The sequence below is a fragment of the Cyprinus carpio genome, chromosome A23 (assembly GCF_018340385.1).
Source record: "Cyprinus carpio isolate SPL01 chromosome A23, ASM1834038v1, whole genome shotgun sequence".
Classification (NCBI taxonomy): domain Eukaryota; kingdom Metazoa; phylum Chordata; class Actinopteri; order Cypriniformes; family Cyprinidae; genus Cyprinus; species Cyprinus carpio.
Genome location: NC_056594.1, coordinates 20,285,950 through 20,306,031, shown reverse-complemented (window position 1 = coordinate 20,306,031; position 20,082 = coordinate 20,285,950). Strand labels below are relative to the sequence as shown.

Genomic DNA, 20,082 nt, shown 5'->3' with positions numbered 1-20,082 from the left:
CGCAGAGTCAGTGACTGTACATATTCGGACAGTTCCGAACCTTCTTCTGTATCCATGTTTAATAAATCCCTCCTAAAACGTGCTAGTTTACGCTTGTCAACATTGCGTCCGCGCCTCTTTTTGCCTCCAGCTAAGCCCCGCCCACCCGGAGACGTTGCAATGTTTACAAACTTTTAAGGGGTCTATATACACTAATACAATCAGATGCAGCAATAATTTCTCAAATATTTATAACAATATATAGGGTAAATTCAACATTCACTGGATGCTTTCAGCTTGTTTCCTAACCGAATCAATTGAGTGAGTCATTTACGCTGGAACTGATTGATTCAAACTCGATTCACTGGCAAAACCCAGATCAAAAGAGCCATTCATTTTCGAATTTCGACATTGCTTATAATTATTATTATTTTTTTTTTTTTAAAAACACGCAGTGATGATTGAAACTCTGAATAAGTTAAACCATTGCGTCGCAAAACGATTCACTGTTTCGAAGCGTTCCAATCGGATCGCGTATCGCGAATCATTTGATTCGGATCGGAGCTTTGGAGCAGATTTGTGAATCTTTTTTCACATTTAAAAAAAAACAGTACAAAACATCAAACCATTAAGGCAGTACAATTATATAAACAAAACAAATAAAAATTAAAGAAAGTAAGTGTAGATCCCTTAAGAAATATAACCATGGTTTTATTATATTAAAAGTGTAGTAACCATGTTTTCTTTCTTTCTTTCTTTCTTTTTTGCGTATTGATCACGATTTGAATAACCACAGTTTTACTATAAATACCATGGTTAAAGTATGGCTAGTGTAGCAAAACTATTTGTGGTTACCATGGAATTTATTTATTTAAAACCATGGTTCATTTTCATAAGGGATGTGTTTCCAGGTTAACAACAAAAGAAAAAGAAAAAAAACTAACATTACAAACGATGCATACAGAGATAGAGTTTTCACTGCTTTACGATGAACAGAACTTTGGATAGTTTGCAAATTCTTGTCTAGATCAACTATAAAAAAAAATTAAAAAAAGAGAGATTTAGAGCAAGATTTTTGTTTCTGCATGAGAAATTTAGTTAACAGGAAACACAAATTATGTTATATTTTGCTGTATTCTCTGTCAGGTAGTCAAAAAATATCAAAATGTGTTGGAAACATTATTTTTTAAATAATATATATTTTTAAACACACTGAAGTCATGCATATATTTACAAAATAATTTATTTATTTATTGAATAATTTATCAATTTAAATAATATCTGTTAATTTAATGTATTTATCATAATTATATTATTACTTTTACTATTATTTTTAGGTTGTTTATGCCATATATATTTGATTAATTTCTGCTTTGAACAATTCTGATTGAAAAATGCCTAGCAACTGAATCTGAAGGAACTGTTTAAATGTTTTAATGCTGCAGCAGGACACAAAAGCAGTAAAGAGAGTGATCAGCTGAGAGCGTCCGCTGTGATTTCTGTCCCTTCTGACCCCCGTCCCGCCGCAGACGGCAGAGGGGTTCTGGCTAATTTACGTCCTGAGAAAAGGGGTGCGGATCGCCCCCATAAATTGTGTTGCTAGGGTGTGAGAGCCATTAGACAATGCGGAGGGAGTCGCAATAAACCCACACAACTGCACAAACGCACACCACTATCAATACAGAAAAACAGATGTTACTCCCCAAAAACACTCATAAACACCGAAAGAAATAAAGAAAAAAGAAAGAGAGATTGGCTGATGCACACAGATCAGATTCTTTGCTTTAATGCTGCATTTCTCAAAAGAGTGCCGCACATCCTTGTTTACCATCGTGTGTGTTTCTGCTGCAGGCTGCGACATGCGCACAGATGCTCAGACAAGACAGGCATGCGCCGCTGTGTGTGAGTGTGTGCGTGTATTTCTGTGTGTGTGTGTGTGTGTGCTCTCGGTGTGTGTGTGTGTGATTGCAGGGGGCTCTCGGTTTGTTTTTCTGATAAATTTCCCTGATTTCATAACTGAACATCCTAATCTGTCTCCTCAATCTGCCACTGCAAAACCTTCCTCATTAAGACGCAGAGAATGCGACCCCAGTGCATGATGGGACAGGCAGGATCAGTGTTGTAGATGTTCAGATCCAGTGATGTTTTAAATGATCCGCTTTATCTGCGACACAGTGACAGAAATGGGATAAAGAGATGAAGCTCGAATTACCATCCTTTAAACATCAAAAACTATTTCCAAACTTGAGGTGTGTGTGATATATATATATATATATATATATATACTGAAAAAAATGATTCATTGAATTTACTACATTTTTTATGGTAAGTGGTTGCAATCAATTTATTTTAGCTACATTTAAATAAACAAATTTTGCTGAAAGTTAATCAACTAAATTAGTTTATTTAAATATATAGCTAAAATAAATTGATTGCAACCACTTACCATAAAAAAAAAATGTTAGTAAATTCAATGAATCATATTTTTTAGTGTGTGGTGTATATATATATATATATATATATAATATATATATATATATATATATATACACACACACACAATATGAAAGATTAATATAATGTAAATATTATTTATATAATATATTATAGAATTAATTAGAATATTTATATAATAAATAATGTTATGTGACAGTATTTTTATTTAACAATAATTAATTTTAAATATAAATAATGTTAAAATATTTACTATATATATATATGAAAATATTTACTTTTAAATCTATCTATCTATGTGTGTGTGTGATTTGTTACTTAAATATTTTCAGTAATAAACTAGTGTATACAATTGTTCTTCTGAATGATAAACAATCAAGTATTGGTTGAATATAAGTCATAAAATCAATCTTGAAATAATAAAAACAACTTTTTTTTTAAATGAGAGAAAGTACGGGGAGAGAGGGGGGTGGGGGGGTGGGAAAAAAACCCAAGGAGCTTTCACAACGGAGAGGAGAGAGTCAGAGAAAATCGGAGAAGAAGGCAAGGGCGAGGAGAGGAAAGAGAGCACGGAAGAAGGAGTAAAGAAGGGGGGAAAGGCAAGAGCGACTCTGAAGAAGGTTGCTTTCTTGAAGAAGGGGAATCTGGAGGAAAGAAAGGGGGATAACTAGGAGGATAAGCTGTTGTCTGATGGAGGGAGAAAAGGCTCGAGAAGGGACAAGAAAGGGACAGGAAAGAGGGGGGAAGAAGTAGGAGGCGGGGAAGACCCTTGGACAGAAGAGGCGGGTGCGAAGAAGAAGGAACGCAGAGAAAGACGGATGAAAGATCGTGTTTATGAATGTTGTGAGTTTGTTCCGTTCAGGGGGGGTGCTTCAAGGGCAGAGAGAGGAGGCCTTTCAGAAGAGGGCGGTATCTGACGGGGAGAAAGAAAGCAAGGAGGGTCGGCTATGGGTACTTTAGAAAGAATGGGTTCCGTGGTGATGGACTTGCTGGAAGGGGGCGAAGAAGAAGGAGAACGGAAGAGAGCTGAAAGTGTGAGGCAATGTGGCAGAGCACTTGGGGATAGGGGCGAAAGGAGAAGGAGCAGAGGGAGAGGATTCATTCCTGAGGGGGATTAGAAGATTGAAGGATGGAAAATCAGCCGGGCAAGTTCAGATCAGGTAGAGGCAAGGAGAAAGGGAACCACCAGGGCTCGGCTGATAGGCAAAGGAGAGGAGGGGGGGATAGAAGCGAAGGCCAAGGGTCATTTCCCGGGAGGAGGGGGCAAGGCCGCGCAGAAAGTCCAGAAGATAAGGAGAGCGCAGGAGAAAGGGAGAATGAAGAAAGAGGAAGAGATATTACGGAAAGGGAACTAGGAAATACTGAAGGGAGGGAGTAGAGGAGATTCTACGATAGTAACGAAAGAAGAAGCGAAAGGATTGCGGGCGGGGAACCGAGAAGATGAAGCCTGAACGGCTCGGAGCGGATGATAATAGAGTAGAAAAAAGATAGGGAAAAAAACAACTGAGGGCTGGCGTTAGGCAGAGGGAAAGGATTAGGTTTAAAGGAGGACGAAGCGTATATGGAACGAGGGCAAATGGGGAGAGAGTGAAGAAGGGGAAGAGAGAAGGAAAGGGAGCAGAGAGAACGAGAGCAACGGTGAGGAGAGAGGGCGAAGGGCAGAAGACGGGAAGAAAAGAGAAGGGAATAGAAGGAGGCCAAGAAGGCAGAGGCCGAAAAGAGCAGTATGAAAGAGAGGCAGGGAAAGGGGGAGGCAAAGAATGAGGGGGACGTAAACGAGAGGACGGGACCGGCGGGACGAACGAAAAAGCATACGCAGAACGGGGTGGGGAGAGGAACTGATCGAGGGAATGACGGGAAGGAAGGGACCAGGCGGGGGCCCCAGGGCTGTCGGAGGTCGGGCGAAGGGGGAGGGATAGATAGGCGAGGGAATTGGGAAAGATTAGAGGAAGATGAAAAAGAAGGGGAAACCAGATATATTACATAGGAGAAAAAAGGAGAGGGGCAAGAGGGGGAAGGGGCGACTGCAGGAAAGCATTTTATTTACGAGGGGAAAGCTGGCGAAGCCGGGGACGACAAATTAGCCCAGGAACGATATATTCTCGGCCGGGCAAAACAAGGAGAGAGACACTTCCAGAGAGGGGGGGCGGGGAGGAGCGCAGAACAGAAGAGGGATATATAGAGGCGAAGATACATACTAGGGAGGGGAAACGGCAAGAAAAAGCGCACAGGAGAAGAAAGGCAGAAGAGAGGGAGACAAGGTAGCGCGTCAGAGGAATGAAGAGGACGTGAGATGGGGGAGGAGGAGAAGAGAGGGAACGGAAGGACGGAAAGGGGAGAAGGGCTATAGGAGTTACTTCTGAAGGGAATTGCAGCAGGCAAGGAAGAAACTTTTAGAAGGCGAAAAGGAGAAAGAAAAGAAGCTGGAGGAAGAGAAAGGGGGCGTAGCGGAAGAGGGAAAGCTGAAAGTCAAGCGGAGAGGGAACGACAAGAGGGAAACAGAAAAGAAGGACAGGAGAGGAGAGAGACTAGGAGCAAGCGATTTCAAGACAGAGACGGACGGCAGGGACCGGAGCCCAGGGGGGAGCAAGAGGAGAGAGGATGTGAAGCAGAGACGGTGTGGATGAAAGAGTGGGGAGAAAGGGCCACAGAACGAACGCGAAGGGAGGAGGAGGAGAGAGGAGACGAGAAGGAACGGGAAGGGGGAGGGAACGGGGGGGAGAAAGAGAGACACAACGCTGGGAGAGGACCAGTTAGAGTTCACGGAAGAGAGAGAAACATGGCGAGTGTAGCAGATGTGTGGACTATAGGGGAGTTTCAGTGGAGCATGGAGCAGACCGCCTGCTGGACCTCGGTAGGTATTGAACGTGGCAGAACCGAGCCAGGTCGGGTCACGGAGAGTACGTCCGGTGGATCCGAACGCACGTCTAGTTACGACGGAGCGCGCTTCTAAACCACGGCTTACGTTTTACTGATCCGCAGGAGCCCGCTGAAACGGAGCGTGAAAGGAGAGCGATCCGGACTCGCGCGGTACGATGGCTGTAAGCCTCTGCGGAGAGGACAATCGTGTATAAGAAGGAACACACCAAGGACGTCTCACGAAGGCAGGCAAGAAACCAAAGGGAAAGACGCGAGCACCTCAGCAACCGGCCAAGAGGAGAAGGTAACGGAAAAGTTTATAACAACGCAAGAGTCACGGAGAGATTAACATGTTCACAAATTCGAGAGACGGTTGTGAATGTGGAGAAGGGTGTGAAACGCGGATCCGGTGGCTGCCTTCGGGAGAAAGAGAACAATCACAGGAGGATCCCCGGTGCGCTGTGCGTGACACCGGACGGTCGTGCGGCCGACGCACGGGAGCTGGTTTTCTCAAGGCCCGGGGCCCCCGCTGATCAAGCGTGAGCACCGGCTGAAGCCGTCCACCACGCCGCGGCGTCCGCGGAGAACTCGCATCGGCTTCAAGCGGGCTGGCGATTTTTTAAAACCCCGAGGAGAGGACTTTAAAGCGAACAGCTGCGTTCAAGAATAGTGAAAGAACTAATACAACAAGACCAGAGAAGTTACCATACATCGAGCAAAAGGGACGGGGATCACATTACGAGCGAACTTTCGAACGTCACTGTCCAGGGGCCCCCACAGCCTAATGTGTTTGATTATATAGAAGCGGGGAGGAAATCGGATTAAATCAGGTTATAGATGAGTTCGGCTGGCGATAATGGAGGAATTAGGATGGCCAGCAGTTACAGAGTCCGACCGTTTTCCCCCTGACGGAGTCTGAGAAATATCACGGGCCCCCTGGGGCCACTGAGCGGACGGGGCCCCTCGACACCACTCAGTCGAACCAGCGATGGACGACGATAATTATGATAACCCAAAACGCGGCCCTTTTATGAGTCTCCACACTCACTTGCTAAGAAGCGAAAAAGGACTATCGTTGAGCACAATGTCGGAGTCGGAATCTAACGCAAACCGACAGACTGCACCGGTCCCACTGAAAGAGGCGTTATTATTGCTTAAAACACCAGATATTGTCACACGACATCAGCTTTCGACGGTCAGGTCGCAAGATAAACGGATTTGTGGATCAGGCCAACCGCGCTCCAGGTCAATGTACCCACGGACAGCAATACGTTTAAGCACCCGGAAAGACGACGCGTGTGCGTCCGAGACGAAAGTGTACGGATAACGATTCCGATTTCAGCGTTCTTTGCGTTTCTCGGACGATGTGAGGGGGGGACTGACGACAGAGCAGAAGCCTTTGCAGAATATTCGCTGAACGCGACCGCCTAAACCAGACCTCCAGGCGGTCGGTGAGCAGATAAGCAAGGTGAAGTTGTACTCGTCAAACCGAGAGGAAGAGCCGCGAGCCGCCGTCGCCTCGTGATTCGGAGTGCAACAGGCGAACCCTACACAAACCCTCCGACGCTTGCTTCCTCGCGCCAATCCCGCGACGCACGCCCGCGGTTGCCCAAAACCCCGGAGTCACCGTTCAACAAGATGCAAGAGTGGATGCAGAGAAGAAAGGGTCGCGTGCTTTCGTCCGGATGACGCAGAGGATCGCGGGTTCCTCGATTGAGGCCAGTCAGTGAGAAGCGAACAGGTACGGACGCCCGCTGGCGTGGAGGACCTCACAATCATCTCCACAATCTCAGAGAGAGCTTCTTGGTGTCCTTTTAACCGGTGCCGGGTTTTTTCCTCCTCTTCCTTCACGACTAATGCTTAACAGAAGATTGGCTCCTCTCCACTAACACACTCACTCTCTGAATAATTCATCTCACGCTTGTCTTCTTGGTGATGGTGGTGGTTTCGTGCTGATGTTAGCTGAGAATGTTTATTGAACATGCGAGATGCTCGAACCCTTCTTCTGCTGATTAGATGTGTTATGGGTTATCAGTGTGTTTTAAACTCGATCTGCAGCTCTGTCAGGTGTGTATCCAAGAAAACATGACAGCTATCTTCTATCATGAAACCAACAGGAATCGTTGTGATTTTACACACATACACTACCAATCAAACCAGTGTGTTTGATAGATGCAGGCTTGTTTGTTTTTCTGCACACAGGCTGGAGATGCATGAAAGTTTGTTGTATTTGTGTTTGTAAAGAGCAGCTTTGGACTTCTTTTTAGGTGATTGCATGTTGATAGATGCCAGGCTGTTTGTTTTTCTGCACACATGCTTAAATTCAAAGTTTATAGTCATGTTTATCCATACAAGGAAAAACTAGATGAAGACTTGTAAATTGGTTCCAGGCCAGATTTAAAATCAGTATTAACCAAGCACAGAGCTCATCCTGTGTGTTTGAATGTGGCCTTTGGCCAGCGTATGTAGAATTAATAGGTTGCTCTTATGCCATGCGAGCAGAATTAGAGGAAAGTGGACGTGGCGTTCATGGAAATTCAAAATGCAATTGCTTTTCTGTATTTGGGCAGAGCTTTTATCAAAGTGACCTTTAAAGGAACAGTTCACCCTAAAAGGAAAATGTAATCCACGATCTAATTTGTAGAAATGTAGCATTGCGTCAGTGTCTCATCAATGGATGCTCTGCAGTGAATGGGTGCCGTCAGAATGAGAGTCCATATAATATATGATATATATATATACTACTTGTGGATTATTGTGATTATATATATAAAATATATAAAATATATTGTTTCAGCTTTTGTCTTCTCCAGATGTTAACTGATGGACTGGAGTTGTGGATTACTTGTGGATTATTGTGATGTTTTTATCAGCTGTTTGTACTCTCATTCTGACGGCACCCATTCACTGCAGAGCACCCATTGATGAGACACTGATGACTGTATTTTTAATCACTGTGCATTTCCTAAGAACTGTGCCCATGACTTTGGCATTGCTAGTGCGTTTTCAGGGAGTGTGGCCAGGAAGCATGTTTGTTTTTGAGAAGACAACTGTTGATGTACACACACACACACACACACACACACACACACACAACCTGCCTACACATAAGCATTGTGTGTGTGTGTCCCTGACAACGTTATTCTTAACTATTTTATGCTTAAAAGTGTATTTGCTAATGAGCCAGTGGTGTTTGTTTTGGTCCGGTGGGAGCTGTTCTCGAGTGAATTCCCGTCCCATGGAAACACGGAGCCCCAGGGAGGGAATATTTGGAATGCCAAGGCCGTCGTTTCACTTGTTTGCTCTCTCTGTTCCTGAGGGCTTGAAATGCAGGCGGGATTAGAAAAGAGACATTACACGTTCGTTAAGGTAGGATTAGTCCGTCCTGTTCTCCACTGCTTATTTTAATCTTAGGTGTCTGAGGTTTGAATGAGTAATCTGAGCTTATTTTGGTAGCATTTGTGTGCTGGTTTTATTTTAGTAAAACTGGTTAATCTCACACAAACCTTCAGGAACATATTCAAATCATATTTCAACCCTAATCACCCCCCCAAAAAATATATATTTTGCTGGAAAGAAAATGAGACCTGTTTTTGTATCTATAATATTATTTGCATTGTGTCATTATTTTCTTGAAAACTATGCATTAATTTGCCCCCTAAAAAAATTATGGAATATATATATATATAATAAAAATATTTAAATAATAGAATTGTATAAAAATTGTAATTATGAAGTCCCAGCTGCTATAAATACAAGTACATAATGTAGTATTTGTTTTACTTCCTTTCATTTATGCTGAATTTAATCATTAAAAAAACTCATTAATAGGGGGAAAAAGTAAAAAAAAAAAAATCATTGTTCCCAGTTATGATTTTCTTTACTGTTACTGTATTTTAAAATATCAAGAATGAGATTTTTTCACATTATAGTAAAAAAATAAATAAAATGAATATTAAACTTTTTTATGCAGAATAATTAATTTGCCCCCTCCCAAATATTTAAAAATATTTTTTTATGGAATATATATATACATTTTAGTTATGAAGTCTCAGCTGCTATAAATACAAGTACACAATGTAGTATTTGTTTTACTTCCTTTAATTTATGCTGATTTTAATCATTAAAAAAACTCATTAATAAAGGGGGAAAAAAGAAAGAAAGAAAAAATCGTTGTTCCCAATTATGATTTTCTTTACTGTTGCTGTATTTAAAATATTGAGAATGAGATTTTTTCACATTATAGTAAAAAAAAAAAACTTAAAATTAAACTTATTTTTTTATGCAGAATAACATTTCTTAGATTTTTTCTTTTGCTTTTAGGGTGAAAGATTTGTAAATAAGATAAACACACGCATTCATTAGAACTGCAGGAACTGCAGCGATTTGTTGGCAAGCAGTGCAGTAACATTGTGTCCAGTGTTGCTGTAACGCAGTGATCTGATTGGCCGGCGGTGGCGATGACATCATCACGAGACTGAGTGTCAGAATGTGTTCTCAGGATGTCTGCAGTCCTGAGCTAAAGAGCGTCGGGATGTGGCCGCTGTAGTGATCATGGGAATACTCTCGGATGACAGCAAGAGAGAAACTGGAGCCCAGGACGTGGAGGAGGGGGGCGCTCGTTCCTCTCGAGCCCCTGAGGGACACCTGCTCATTTAAAGCCCCTCAAAACAGCCCTGAAACCCAGAGCAAACGTGCTTGTCCACTTTCAATGCATTAGACAGAAATTAGATTGAAACATATAAAAGCAAGTGTGATATCTTTTATAAGGAACACTTTACAAGCCGCACATCGGAGGGGGAAAGCAGTTTGAAGTAAAGCAATAGATCCAGTGTTGAAAACGACAGTGTTGTTAAAAACATTGACACTTTTTGTGTTTGTGAAGCGATAGAAAAGTTTAAAACATGTCAACACAGACAGTTTATCTGACATTTTGTTACATAATCTACTGACAATCAGGTGTTTTTTACGTTTATAGATCGTGTTTGCTCTGGAGTTTTGGTTGTTTTAGCATTTAAAAAAAAAAAAAATGTGTAAAAATTCTCCAATTTTCTGGTTGTATTTTTGTAGTGCTTCGTAAGGTTTGTATTACTTTTATTTAGATTTCCTTGAAAGCTGTTCTGGTTTCTCCCGCTGTGATTGTTTCGTTGTTGTACTTGGCTCCTTGTGTGACGGCTTGTTATCGAATCCGCTGCTCCATATTTAGACGTGTCTGAAGTTCACGCGTGTTTGTGTGTAAGTGTGCGGCTGATGTGCAACGTGTGTGTGTGTGTGTGTGTGTGTGTGTAAATATTGGGATGAAGGCGGGACAGGTCTGTTGGCATGAATCCTGGGCGTGTGAGAGCTCGTCCTCCATCATGAAAGAGCCTTTAATGGCGTCACAGTGGAGCTCTGAACTGCATAACCTCACCATAACCCACACTCCATCAATCACACACACACACACACACGCACACACACACACACACACACACACACACACACACACACACACACACACACACACAGTCACGCTTGTGTCTCTGGACCCCACTGCAAAAACACAGTTTCTGTACAGCTGACTGAACCTCATCAGTCCTAAAGTGTCTTTACAGATGCTATTAGTTTACATATATGTATTTTATATATATATAAGTATAGGTCAAAATATATATATATAAATACAGTATAGGTCAAAGTTTGGAAACATTACTATTTTTTTAATGTTTTTGAAGAAGTCTCTTCTGCTCATCAAGCCTGCATTTATTTGATCAAAAATACAGAAAAAACAGTAATATTGTGATATATTATTACAACTGAAAAATAATATTTTTCTATTTGAATATACTTTAAAAAAATAATTTATTTCTGTGATGCAAAGCTGAATTTTCAGCATCATTACTCCAGCCTTCAGTGTCACATGTAACATCCAGTCTATCACATGATCATTTAGAAATCATTCTAATATTCTGATTTATTATGAGTGTTGGAAACAGTTCTGCTGTCTAATATATTTGATGAATAAAGGTTAAAAAGAACTGCATTTATTCAAAATAATTTTTTTTTTTAATAATATATATTCTAATAATATATTTTCTTTACTATCACTTTTTATCAATTTAACACATCCTTGCTGAATAAAAGTATTGATTTTATTTAAAAAAAAAGAAAGAAAAAAATTACTGATCCCAAATTACTGACCAGTAGTGTATATTGTTATTACAAAATATTTATATTTTAAAAACATACCTTCTTTTTTTTTTTTTTTTTTTTTTTTACTTTTTATTCATCAAAGTATCCTAAAAAAGTATCTCATGTTCTGAAAAAATATTAAGCAGCAGAACTGTTTCCAACTTTGATAATGAATCATCATATTAGAATGATTTCTAAAGGATCATGTGATAATGATCCTAAAAATTCAGCTTTGCATCACAGAAATAAATGATAATTTAAAGTATAATACATTTAAAAACAATTATTTGAAATTGTAATAATATATCACAATATTACATTTTTTTTTCTGTATTTTTGATCAAATAAATGCAGGCTTGATGAGCAGAAGAAACTTCTTTCAAAAACATTAAAAATAGTAATGTTTCCAAACTTTTGACCTGTACTGTATATATATTGTTATATATATTATATATTGTTATATATTTTGTTTTTTTTTTTTGATTAAGACTTTAATTTAATATTTTCCACTTTTGGTCATTTTCTTGTGCATGTATTTGGGGGGTTTTTTTTAATATTTATTGTTTTTTTTTTTTCTTTTTAACGTGTGTGTGTGTGTGTGTGTGTGTGTGTGTGTATATATATATATATATATATATATATATATATATATATATATATATATATATATATATATATATAATACAAAAAATAAAACAATGTAGATCTTTATTTCAGTTTTTATTTTAGTGCATCAAGTTAAACTAAATGAAAATAAACTAAATTTACTTAATTAAATTAACTATTTATTTATTATTATTTATGCATTTATTTTTGTCTGTTTGTTTGTTATTTTGCTATCTCACATTTTTGACTTCAATCTCTGTCCCTCCTTTAATTTATTCATTTATTAATTAATTGACTGATTTACTTCTTTTTCTTTACATTTATTTATTTATTTAGCATTTTCCTTACATGTTTAAGTCAAGCTCCACCACTCATTTATTTATTAATTAACTTATTTTATTATTTTATTATTTTATTATTTAGCTGTTTTTTTCTTGCCATCGATATCATCTCGCATTTTTATTTAATTTTTCCTTTACCGGTATAAATGTAAGTATGTTTTATTTTATTGAACTGTTTTTCCATTGGCAGTTTGCATTCCATTTCTTAGTTATTTACCATATGAATTACTTATTTATTTATCATTGTATTATATACTGTTATTATTATTATATTATTAATTTACCCATGCATGTTTGAGTCAGTATCCAACTGTCAGTGTGAACTGAGCCTGTTCACAAAAGCATTGATATGTTATTTGTTGTTTTAATGGCTTTAATTTGCCATTTTTTAATGTTCGTTTGAACTGAAGGCCTGTTTTTGTGATGTCGGGCGACTGTGACCCATGTTTCCGAGCACTTTGTTTTCCCTTTGCCACCCGCTGTTCTTCATCATTCCGCTCGGGAAAGAGCTGGTTAAAGAGCTTAAGCGAGAGGTTCAATCCAACATTACATAGTGCAGCATCACCACTGACTGTGTTGTTGGTAAATGCTTGAGCTGATAAAAACACATCTGAGCGTTCTGAACGTCTGTATACGGTGTTTTAAATTATAACCCGATGAAGTCAGTGGTGGCGGTGTTTAGGATTGACGTTGCCCTCATTAGCACCCGAAGAACCGAGACACCTGCTGTGTAACTCAAAGACGAGACAAATGTGTCACCAGCGGAAAGGATCACGTGGTATCACAACAATCTTTACTGTAAGCGTGTCACAGATAACAGACTGAAGAACATCCAGATGAAACATGGTAAACGAACAATACAGATATACCTGATGTGGCTTTAGTTTACGGGTGGCTTAACTCAGGCTCACTACGAAGGAGATCAAGGATGTTGATTATCTTTTAAAAATATTTATTTAAATAGTTAAATACATATTAAAATACAATGACTACATGCTGTAAAACCGAGAACATTTTATTATAAAACTTATTTATATTTATTAATATTAAAAATTTGTTTTCATTTTTTAAAAATCTAAAAATCTTTATGTAAGGGATATTTTGTTGTATAAAGGGGGATGTATTATGAGTTTTGGGGGGGTACAAAAGTATATTATTTGGGGGGTTTAATATTAATTATTTTTCATATTATAAATAAATAGACTATAAAAGTGAGAAATTCTCTTAAATATGTTATTAGGGTAAATGGATTTTTGAATGATTTCTTTGCATTTTAGGAGAGAGATTTGAAATAACTAGGTATGAGTTAATGTAAATAAATTTTCAATTTTATATTATAAAAAATATTTTAAATAAATATATAAAACCATGCATATGTTTAAATTTATGTTTTTCTATATCTAGATATATATATATATATATATAGGGGGGTATATATAAATAATGATATATTAGTGGTTAGATAATATTCTTTTTATATTTCAGAGCTTTAGGTTGGATTTGAATTGTGGTCACCAATCAGGATGATAGAATTCTATAGTTGTTCATGATGTATGGAGAAATGGAAATATAATTCTGGAATAGAAAATATGGTCAATGATTAACTGTGCTTAAGTTTACAGAGATAATTTTTCAGCATGAGTGACCCATAACGGACATGTTGCATCATTCAGCACAATAGATAGAGAGGGGGGAGTATTGTATGGAGAGGGGATAAAATGTTTGGTTTTTTTTTCAGATTTTATAAAACGCTTCCTATAGAGTAGTTTGTACTTAAAAGGAATTGTATTAGTGAATGAATTACAATTTAGAAAAAAAAATCCATATTATTCATAGAATTAAGTACAGGGGGAGTTCTGGTTACAGGAGGAGGAGAGAGGAAAGCGTATCTTTTCAAAAGTTTAGGTTCAGTACTACGAAAGAGATGTGAATTTTTGATAGAAATTAAAATAATGCAAAAAAAATCAGACATTAGAGTTGCTTGCATACGAGGGAAAAATGCCATATTAAACAGAGATGCTACGGAAAACAGGAAGATAAATATACCAGACTTAGCAGAAAAGAGCAAATTGTATGAAAAAAAAAGGGTATTAAGAAGTATCTCAAAACAAAACACACCAAAAAAAAAAAATCTTAATAAATACATAAGTATAAATCAAAAGAAACACATGCTGTTCATTGTATAACTGATTTGAAAACTATTCTAATTCATCATGAAAGAGTCGAATCCAACATGAAAAAATTATACAATGAGTAGAATCCCGTTTCCACAAAAATATTGTGCAGCACAACTGTTTTTCAACATTGCAATTAAATCAGAAATGTTTCTTGAGCAGCAAATCATCATATTAGAATGATTTCTGAAGATCCTGTGACACTGAAGACTGGAGTAATGATTAATGCTGCGAAAATACAGCGTCACATCACCAGAAATAAATTACATCATTTAAACATATAGTCACATAGAAAACACACTATTTTTATGACTGTAATAATATTGCACATTTTTTTAACATTTTTACTAATTGCTTTTTACAACTCGAATAAAATGCAGCCTTGATGAGCAGAAGAGACTTCTTTCCGGAAAACATGACGAAATCTTTTCTTAGCCGGACTCTAGTCTATAAATATGTTTTAGTTGGAGTAATGAAAGTTTGTCTAACTTTGGGACAATTGGAGAAAGAAAAGTGAACTTCCTTCAGCTTCTCAGGCTGCCGTTGATTAATCCCGTTATCCCCCCAGAATGCCGTGGGGTGAACGTTCTGGCCTCCGCCTCGCAAGCTCTAATTAAGCGCTTTGAAGTTGTTATTTTCAGGTCTCCGTTTGACCTCTCCAAACACCACGCCTGAGCCGAAGAGCACAGCGTTTCTGCTCATCCGCTGGCATAATACATATCTTCTGCCCGTTGCAATGGGGAAAATTGTTTCATTGTGAAAGTGTCTGAGCTCCAAACCAAACCCAGCTTTATCCAGCGCTGCCACAATGAACGAAAACACTTTCAGTGAGGCAGAGGATAATTTTACACGCACTTTTTAAGAGGCGTTTGAGGTTACAGTTATATTTCTGCACTGTCAATTGTCAGATGCAGTTTTTTTGTGCAGGACTGGTGGCGGTTGTCTGAATGTAAAGCTGAAATCCCCCGTCAAATCACTTCTGTAGTTGGGTTGTGGGCCAATCCCCCCTTTTTGTGTTGGGGCTTAAGGATCACAAGAGGGAGGGGCTAGAGAGGAGGTTGAGGGCACTAGCTGTAGTTTACAAACACCCAACACCGAGAGAAAGCGCCATTTTCCAAGTCCATGCTTTGAGGAAGGGCCCCCTGAGGGGGCTTAATGATCAACACTAAGGTCACCTCATATCGTGTGTGTTTTTACAGACTTCAGCGATTTGGCAAGTGCGCTATTTTTGGGGGGGTGAAAATTCTGTCAAATTAGGAATGTCTAAAGTTCATTAAAATGGGGAAAATAAGGCCTGTGGAAAAGTGTTATTTTTATTATAATTGATATACTGTTGATTTTGAATGTAGGCTATTTGTGTGAATTTACATTTTGAGTTTAAATTTATTTTTTCTAGCAATTTGTGTTATGTGGTTTGTCAGTTTTTTATTATTTATTAGTATAGTAAATTATAGATAGTTTAGAGTCTTTATTGTTCAATTAATTTTTTTTCGACTTAGTAATTTTAGTATTACTTTAACGTGTTGCTTCGCATTAGTTGCTGAGGCAACATTTTTAATTTTCATGTATATGCTATTATTGTATACATTTGATTTTTACAAAGCGCTTTTATTTTATATTTTCAGGGTTTCATATTCATTTTTAGTTTTTTGTTTGAGAAATTTTATGTGCTTTTTGCCATTTTTATTTGTTTTTTATTTTTAATAAATATTTCTAAATATTTTTTTTCTAATACTTTTCGAACACTTGAAACAAAATTCTGATTTTTCGTTTAATTTTGTTCTATTGGATAGTTTTCATTGATATTTAGAATTTTTATATTTTCAGTTTTCATTTCCTTTTGGTTCATTTTTTATATAATTAAAATATAAAGTAATTTTTATGTACTTTTATTATGATTTCTTATGTGATTTTTTTTATATATTTCAATATACATTCCATTTTCCATTACAAAATTAATTACATCAACTTAAACGTACACTTACTCATTTTACAAACCAAAAATTAAACTAATATTATATATTTATATATATAATCAAATTAACTTTTAATATTATATTTTCTGTATTACATTTTTTAATTTTAATTTTTCAAATGTATTTTTGCCATTTTTATTATTTTAAATTATTAAATAAAATTTTAAAAACATATTTTAATTACAGTTTGTAATTTTAGTACTTCAAATATTATACATATGCATATTTTGAATGAGCTTTTTGTTTTAGAATTTTTGTATTTTTTTGTATTTTAAATTTTTTATTTGTAGTTTTGTGTAATTGTTTTATATTTCTAAATGGCTTTGAATTATTTTTATTTCAGTTTTAATTAGTTTTATTTCAGTTAGTAATTTCAGTTAATATATTTCAGTTAGTTACCAAGACAAAATTTCACATTTTTAAGGTTTTTGTCTAATATTATAAATTTTATTTCCAAATTTAGAAAAATGTTTTCAGTTAACAAAGATGTTTTTAATAGTTTAGTTTTAGTTGTGAATATCAGAAGCAGTGCAGAGGCTGTGAATGTCCAGAGGTTTTCATGATGAAAGACCTGTTTTGCTGAAGGTCTTAATCCTTCCAACTAAACAAACAAAAAGTTTACAAAACCAAAAAAATTCTACAAAACCAAAAACATGCTTAAGCATTATATTTTTCATTTATCTAACTGAACTAACCTGAAGTCCTGCATGTTTTGTGCTAATGGCAGCAGATGAGCTGGAGTAGCTGTGTTAGGTTTGTTTTGTGACGCCGTTTGTTCGTTGGTTTGTGTTCGTAGCAGCGGTGGAGTTCATTTCCGGTCCGTCTGTGTGTCTGCGAGACTCCGGCGCACGTCAGGCCTCGTTCAACCACATCACCGTCTCCAAAAAACGCCAGTGGCTCCAGCAGAGCTGCGCTCGGCCCGTCCTGCAGCCCGAGGACGTCACAGCGCCCCCTGCAGCCGAGGAGGAGCACACACACCCACAAACACACCCTCCATCGGCCAAAAACTCATGTCTAACAGACAAAGGTGTGTACAGTTTACACTTATGATGCTTTGTTCTCATAGTAAATGCTTTCCAGAGTTTTTGTCCACTGGAAGTTGATCAAAAAGTTTATTAATAATCAGCGTGAACTGTACATCTGTCCCTTTTTTCTTTTTTGTCAAATTAAATATGAATACTCCTCGTATGTGTAAACATATCTGGCAATAAATCTGAAAAGCAAAAAAGTAAATAAAATAAAAAACTAAAACTTAAACTGAAATAAAAATATTTTCTTTATTCGTTGTTCTGAAATTTCACATTTTAAGAAATGTTTATTAAAACATAAAGTAATAAAAATGATAAACAAACATAACAAAACTACTCAAAAATAAACTTAAATATTTTTCATTTTAGTAATTGTATGTGCTTAAGTTATTTTTTATTCATTTATATTTTAAGGATTTTTTTTTTAGTACAAGACAACATTTCTAATTTTCGCTTACTTTACATTTTATATCTAATAATTATATTTTATTTTATTCCAGTTTTATTTCAATTAATGTATAATTGTAAATATAAGAATACAGTGAGAAAGCACCTAATAAAATTACAAAAAAGTAACTAAAATTAAAATGAAATCTAAAACTGAAATAAACATAAATTAAAAGAAATATTATATATGACTTCAGTTCAATTAAATAGAAAAATAATTATTTATATACTATTATTTTAAATTAGCTTTTATTTTTTAGGTGTTTTTTGTAATTGTGTTATTTTGTAATTCTTTTTGAATTTTTATATTTCTAAATAATATTATTCATTTAATTTATTTTTTATTTCAGTCTTAGTTTTATTTCAGTTAGTAATTTTGATATGTGCTTTTGTCATTTTATTAGTTTTTTATATTTCTAAATAGTTTTCTTTTTTAAATTTATTTTCATTTCTGATTTTGTTTTCAACATTTTTAATTTTCTTTTACTTTAAGTTTTACATTTAATATTTTTCATTTATAATTAATAACATTTTATATTTTAATGTTATATTTATGCTAATATTTAGATTTTATTTCAGCTTTATTTCATTGAACAAAAAAAGTTTTTAATGGTTTTAGTTGATAACAACACTGCTTGTGAATCTAAGAATACAGTGCAGAAACAGTAAATGTCCAGTGGTTTCATGGCGTTTCATTCACGTCTACAGAAGCGCTGGACCCAGCCGAGGAGAACGACGACGAGGGCGAGATCTGGTACAACCCCATCCCGGAGGATGAAGAGGCCGATCTGCCGAACCGTGTTCCCGCCGTCAGAATCCAGACGAGACGAGGAGGAGCAGACAGAGACGAAGAGGAGAGCAGAGCCTCAGGTACAGACGCTTTTCAATGAGCTTTCATTCAGGAACTGGCTGTAAACTTTTACAAATAATTAAATAGAAATGACAAGTAACGCAATAAATTAAATCTATAATTTTGAAGTAGAAAGACCGAAATAGTATTGTTTTCTTAAACATGCTAAAAAAATATATATATATTTACAGTTTCTACACAATTTGGCCCTAAAATCTGTGAATATATATATATATATATATATATTTTTGTAAGGCTGCACAATTTGGCCCTAAAATCTGTGAATATATATATATATATATATATATATAATATATATATATATATATATATATATATATGTATATAATAGATTAATATAATGAATAAAAAATTACTATAGCTAAATATATATATAAACATTTTATAATAATAATAATAAATTAATATTATTTTGTTATACTACTAAAAAATAAATAAAGAAACATTAAAAATAATAATAATTATTATTATTATTATTATTATTAAAAAATAATAATAATTATTATTATTATTATTATTATTATGTATTGTTGTTATTATTGAATTACATTACTAAAATGAGAAATATTACTATATATATATTATACTATACTATACTACTATAATATTACTGTTATATTAAACTATAAAATAATAAAAAATATAATAATAGTAATAAAAATAATAATAATAATAATTGAATTTTAATTTAATAATAATAATTTAATTTTAAACATGAGCATTTATTGTTAAATGTGAAATTTAGAATTTTCTTGTCAAATGTACTCAAAAAATAAATAAATAAATAAAAGATAAAAAAGTTTTTGCTTGTTTGCAAGTCTGCACAGTTTGCCCCCAAAATATGTGATTGTATATCAAAAATGCTATAATAATGATAATATTAGTAATAATAGTTAATATTATTTTATGTTTGTTACAAAAAATATTAAACAAAATGAGACTTAAATATTATTTTACAGAGCAACAGTAAAATTGCAATATTAAAATATTAATATTAATATCATTAAAAGTATTAATATCATAATTTTCAATATTATTATTATTTTAAATATTATTTTACAGAGCAACAGTAAAATTGCAATATTAATATTTATGGCCTTAATGGTTTTAATTTCCTAATTTTCAAATGTTAAATCGCTTTTATTTTAGTGGAAAACCGCAGGGAGCACTTAAAGC

The 20,082-nt window shown here is 35.6% G+C and overlaps 1 protein-coding gene across 1 annotated transcript in view; it reads left to right on the top strand.

Annotated features, from left to right (window-relative positions):
• Window positions 1-5,056: 5,056 nt before the first annotated feature.
• The window catches only part of LOC109064964 (rho GTPase-activating protein SYDE2-like), a 34,966-nt gene continuing 19,940 nt past the window's right edge, over window positions 5,057-20,082 (top strand). Inside the window, exons 1-4 of the mRNA XM_042713734.1 lie at window positions 5,057-5,337; window positions 5,416-5,596; window positions 17,314-17,587; window positions 18,744-18,905. Coding sequence (XP_042569668.1) covers window positions 5,057-5,337; window positions 5,416-5,596; window positions 17,314-17,587; window positions 18,744-18,905 — 898 coding nt within the window. The remainder of the gene's footprint in view (window positions 5,338-5,415; window positions 5,597-17,313; window positions 17,588-18,743; window positions 18,906-20,082) is intronic.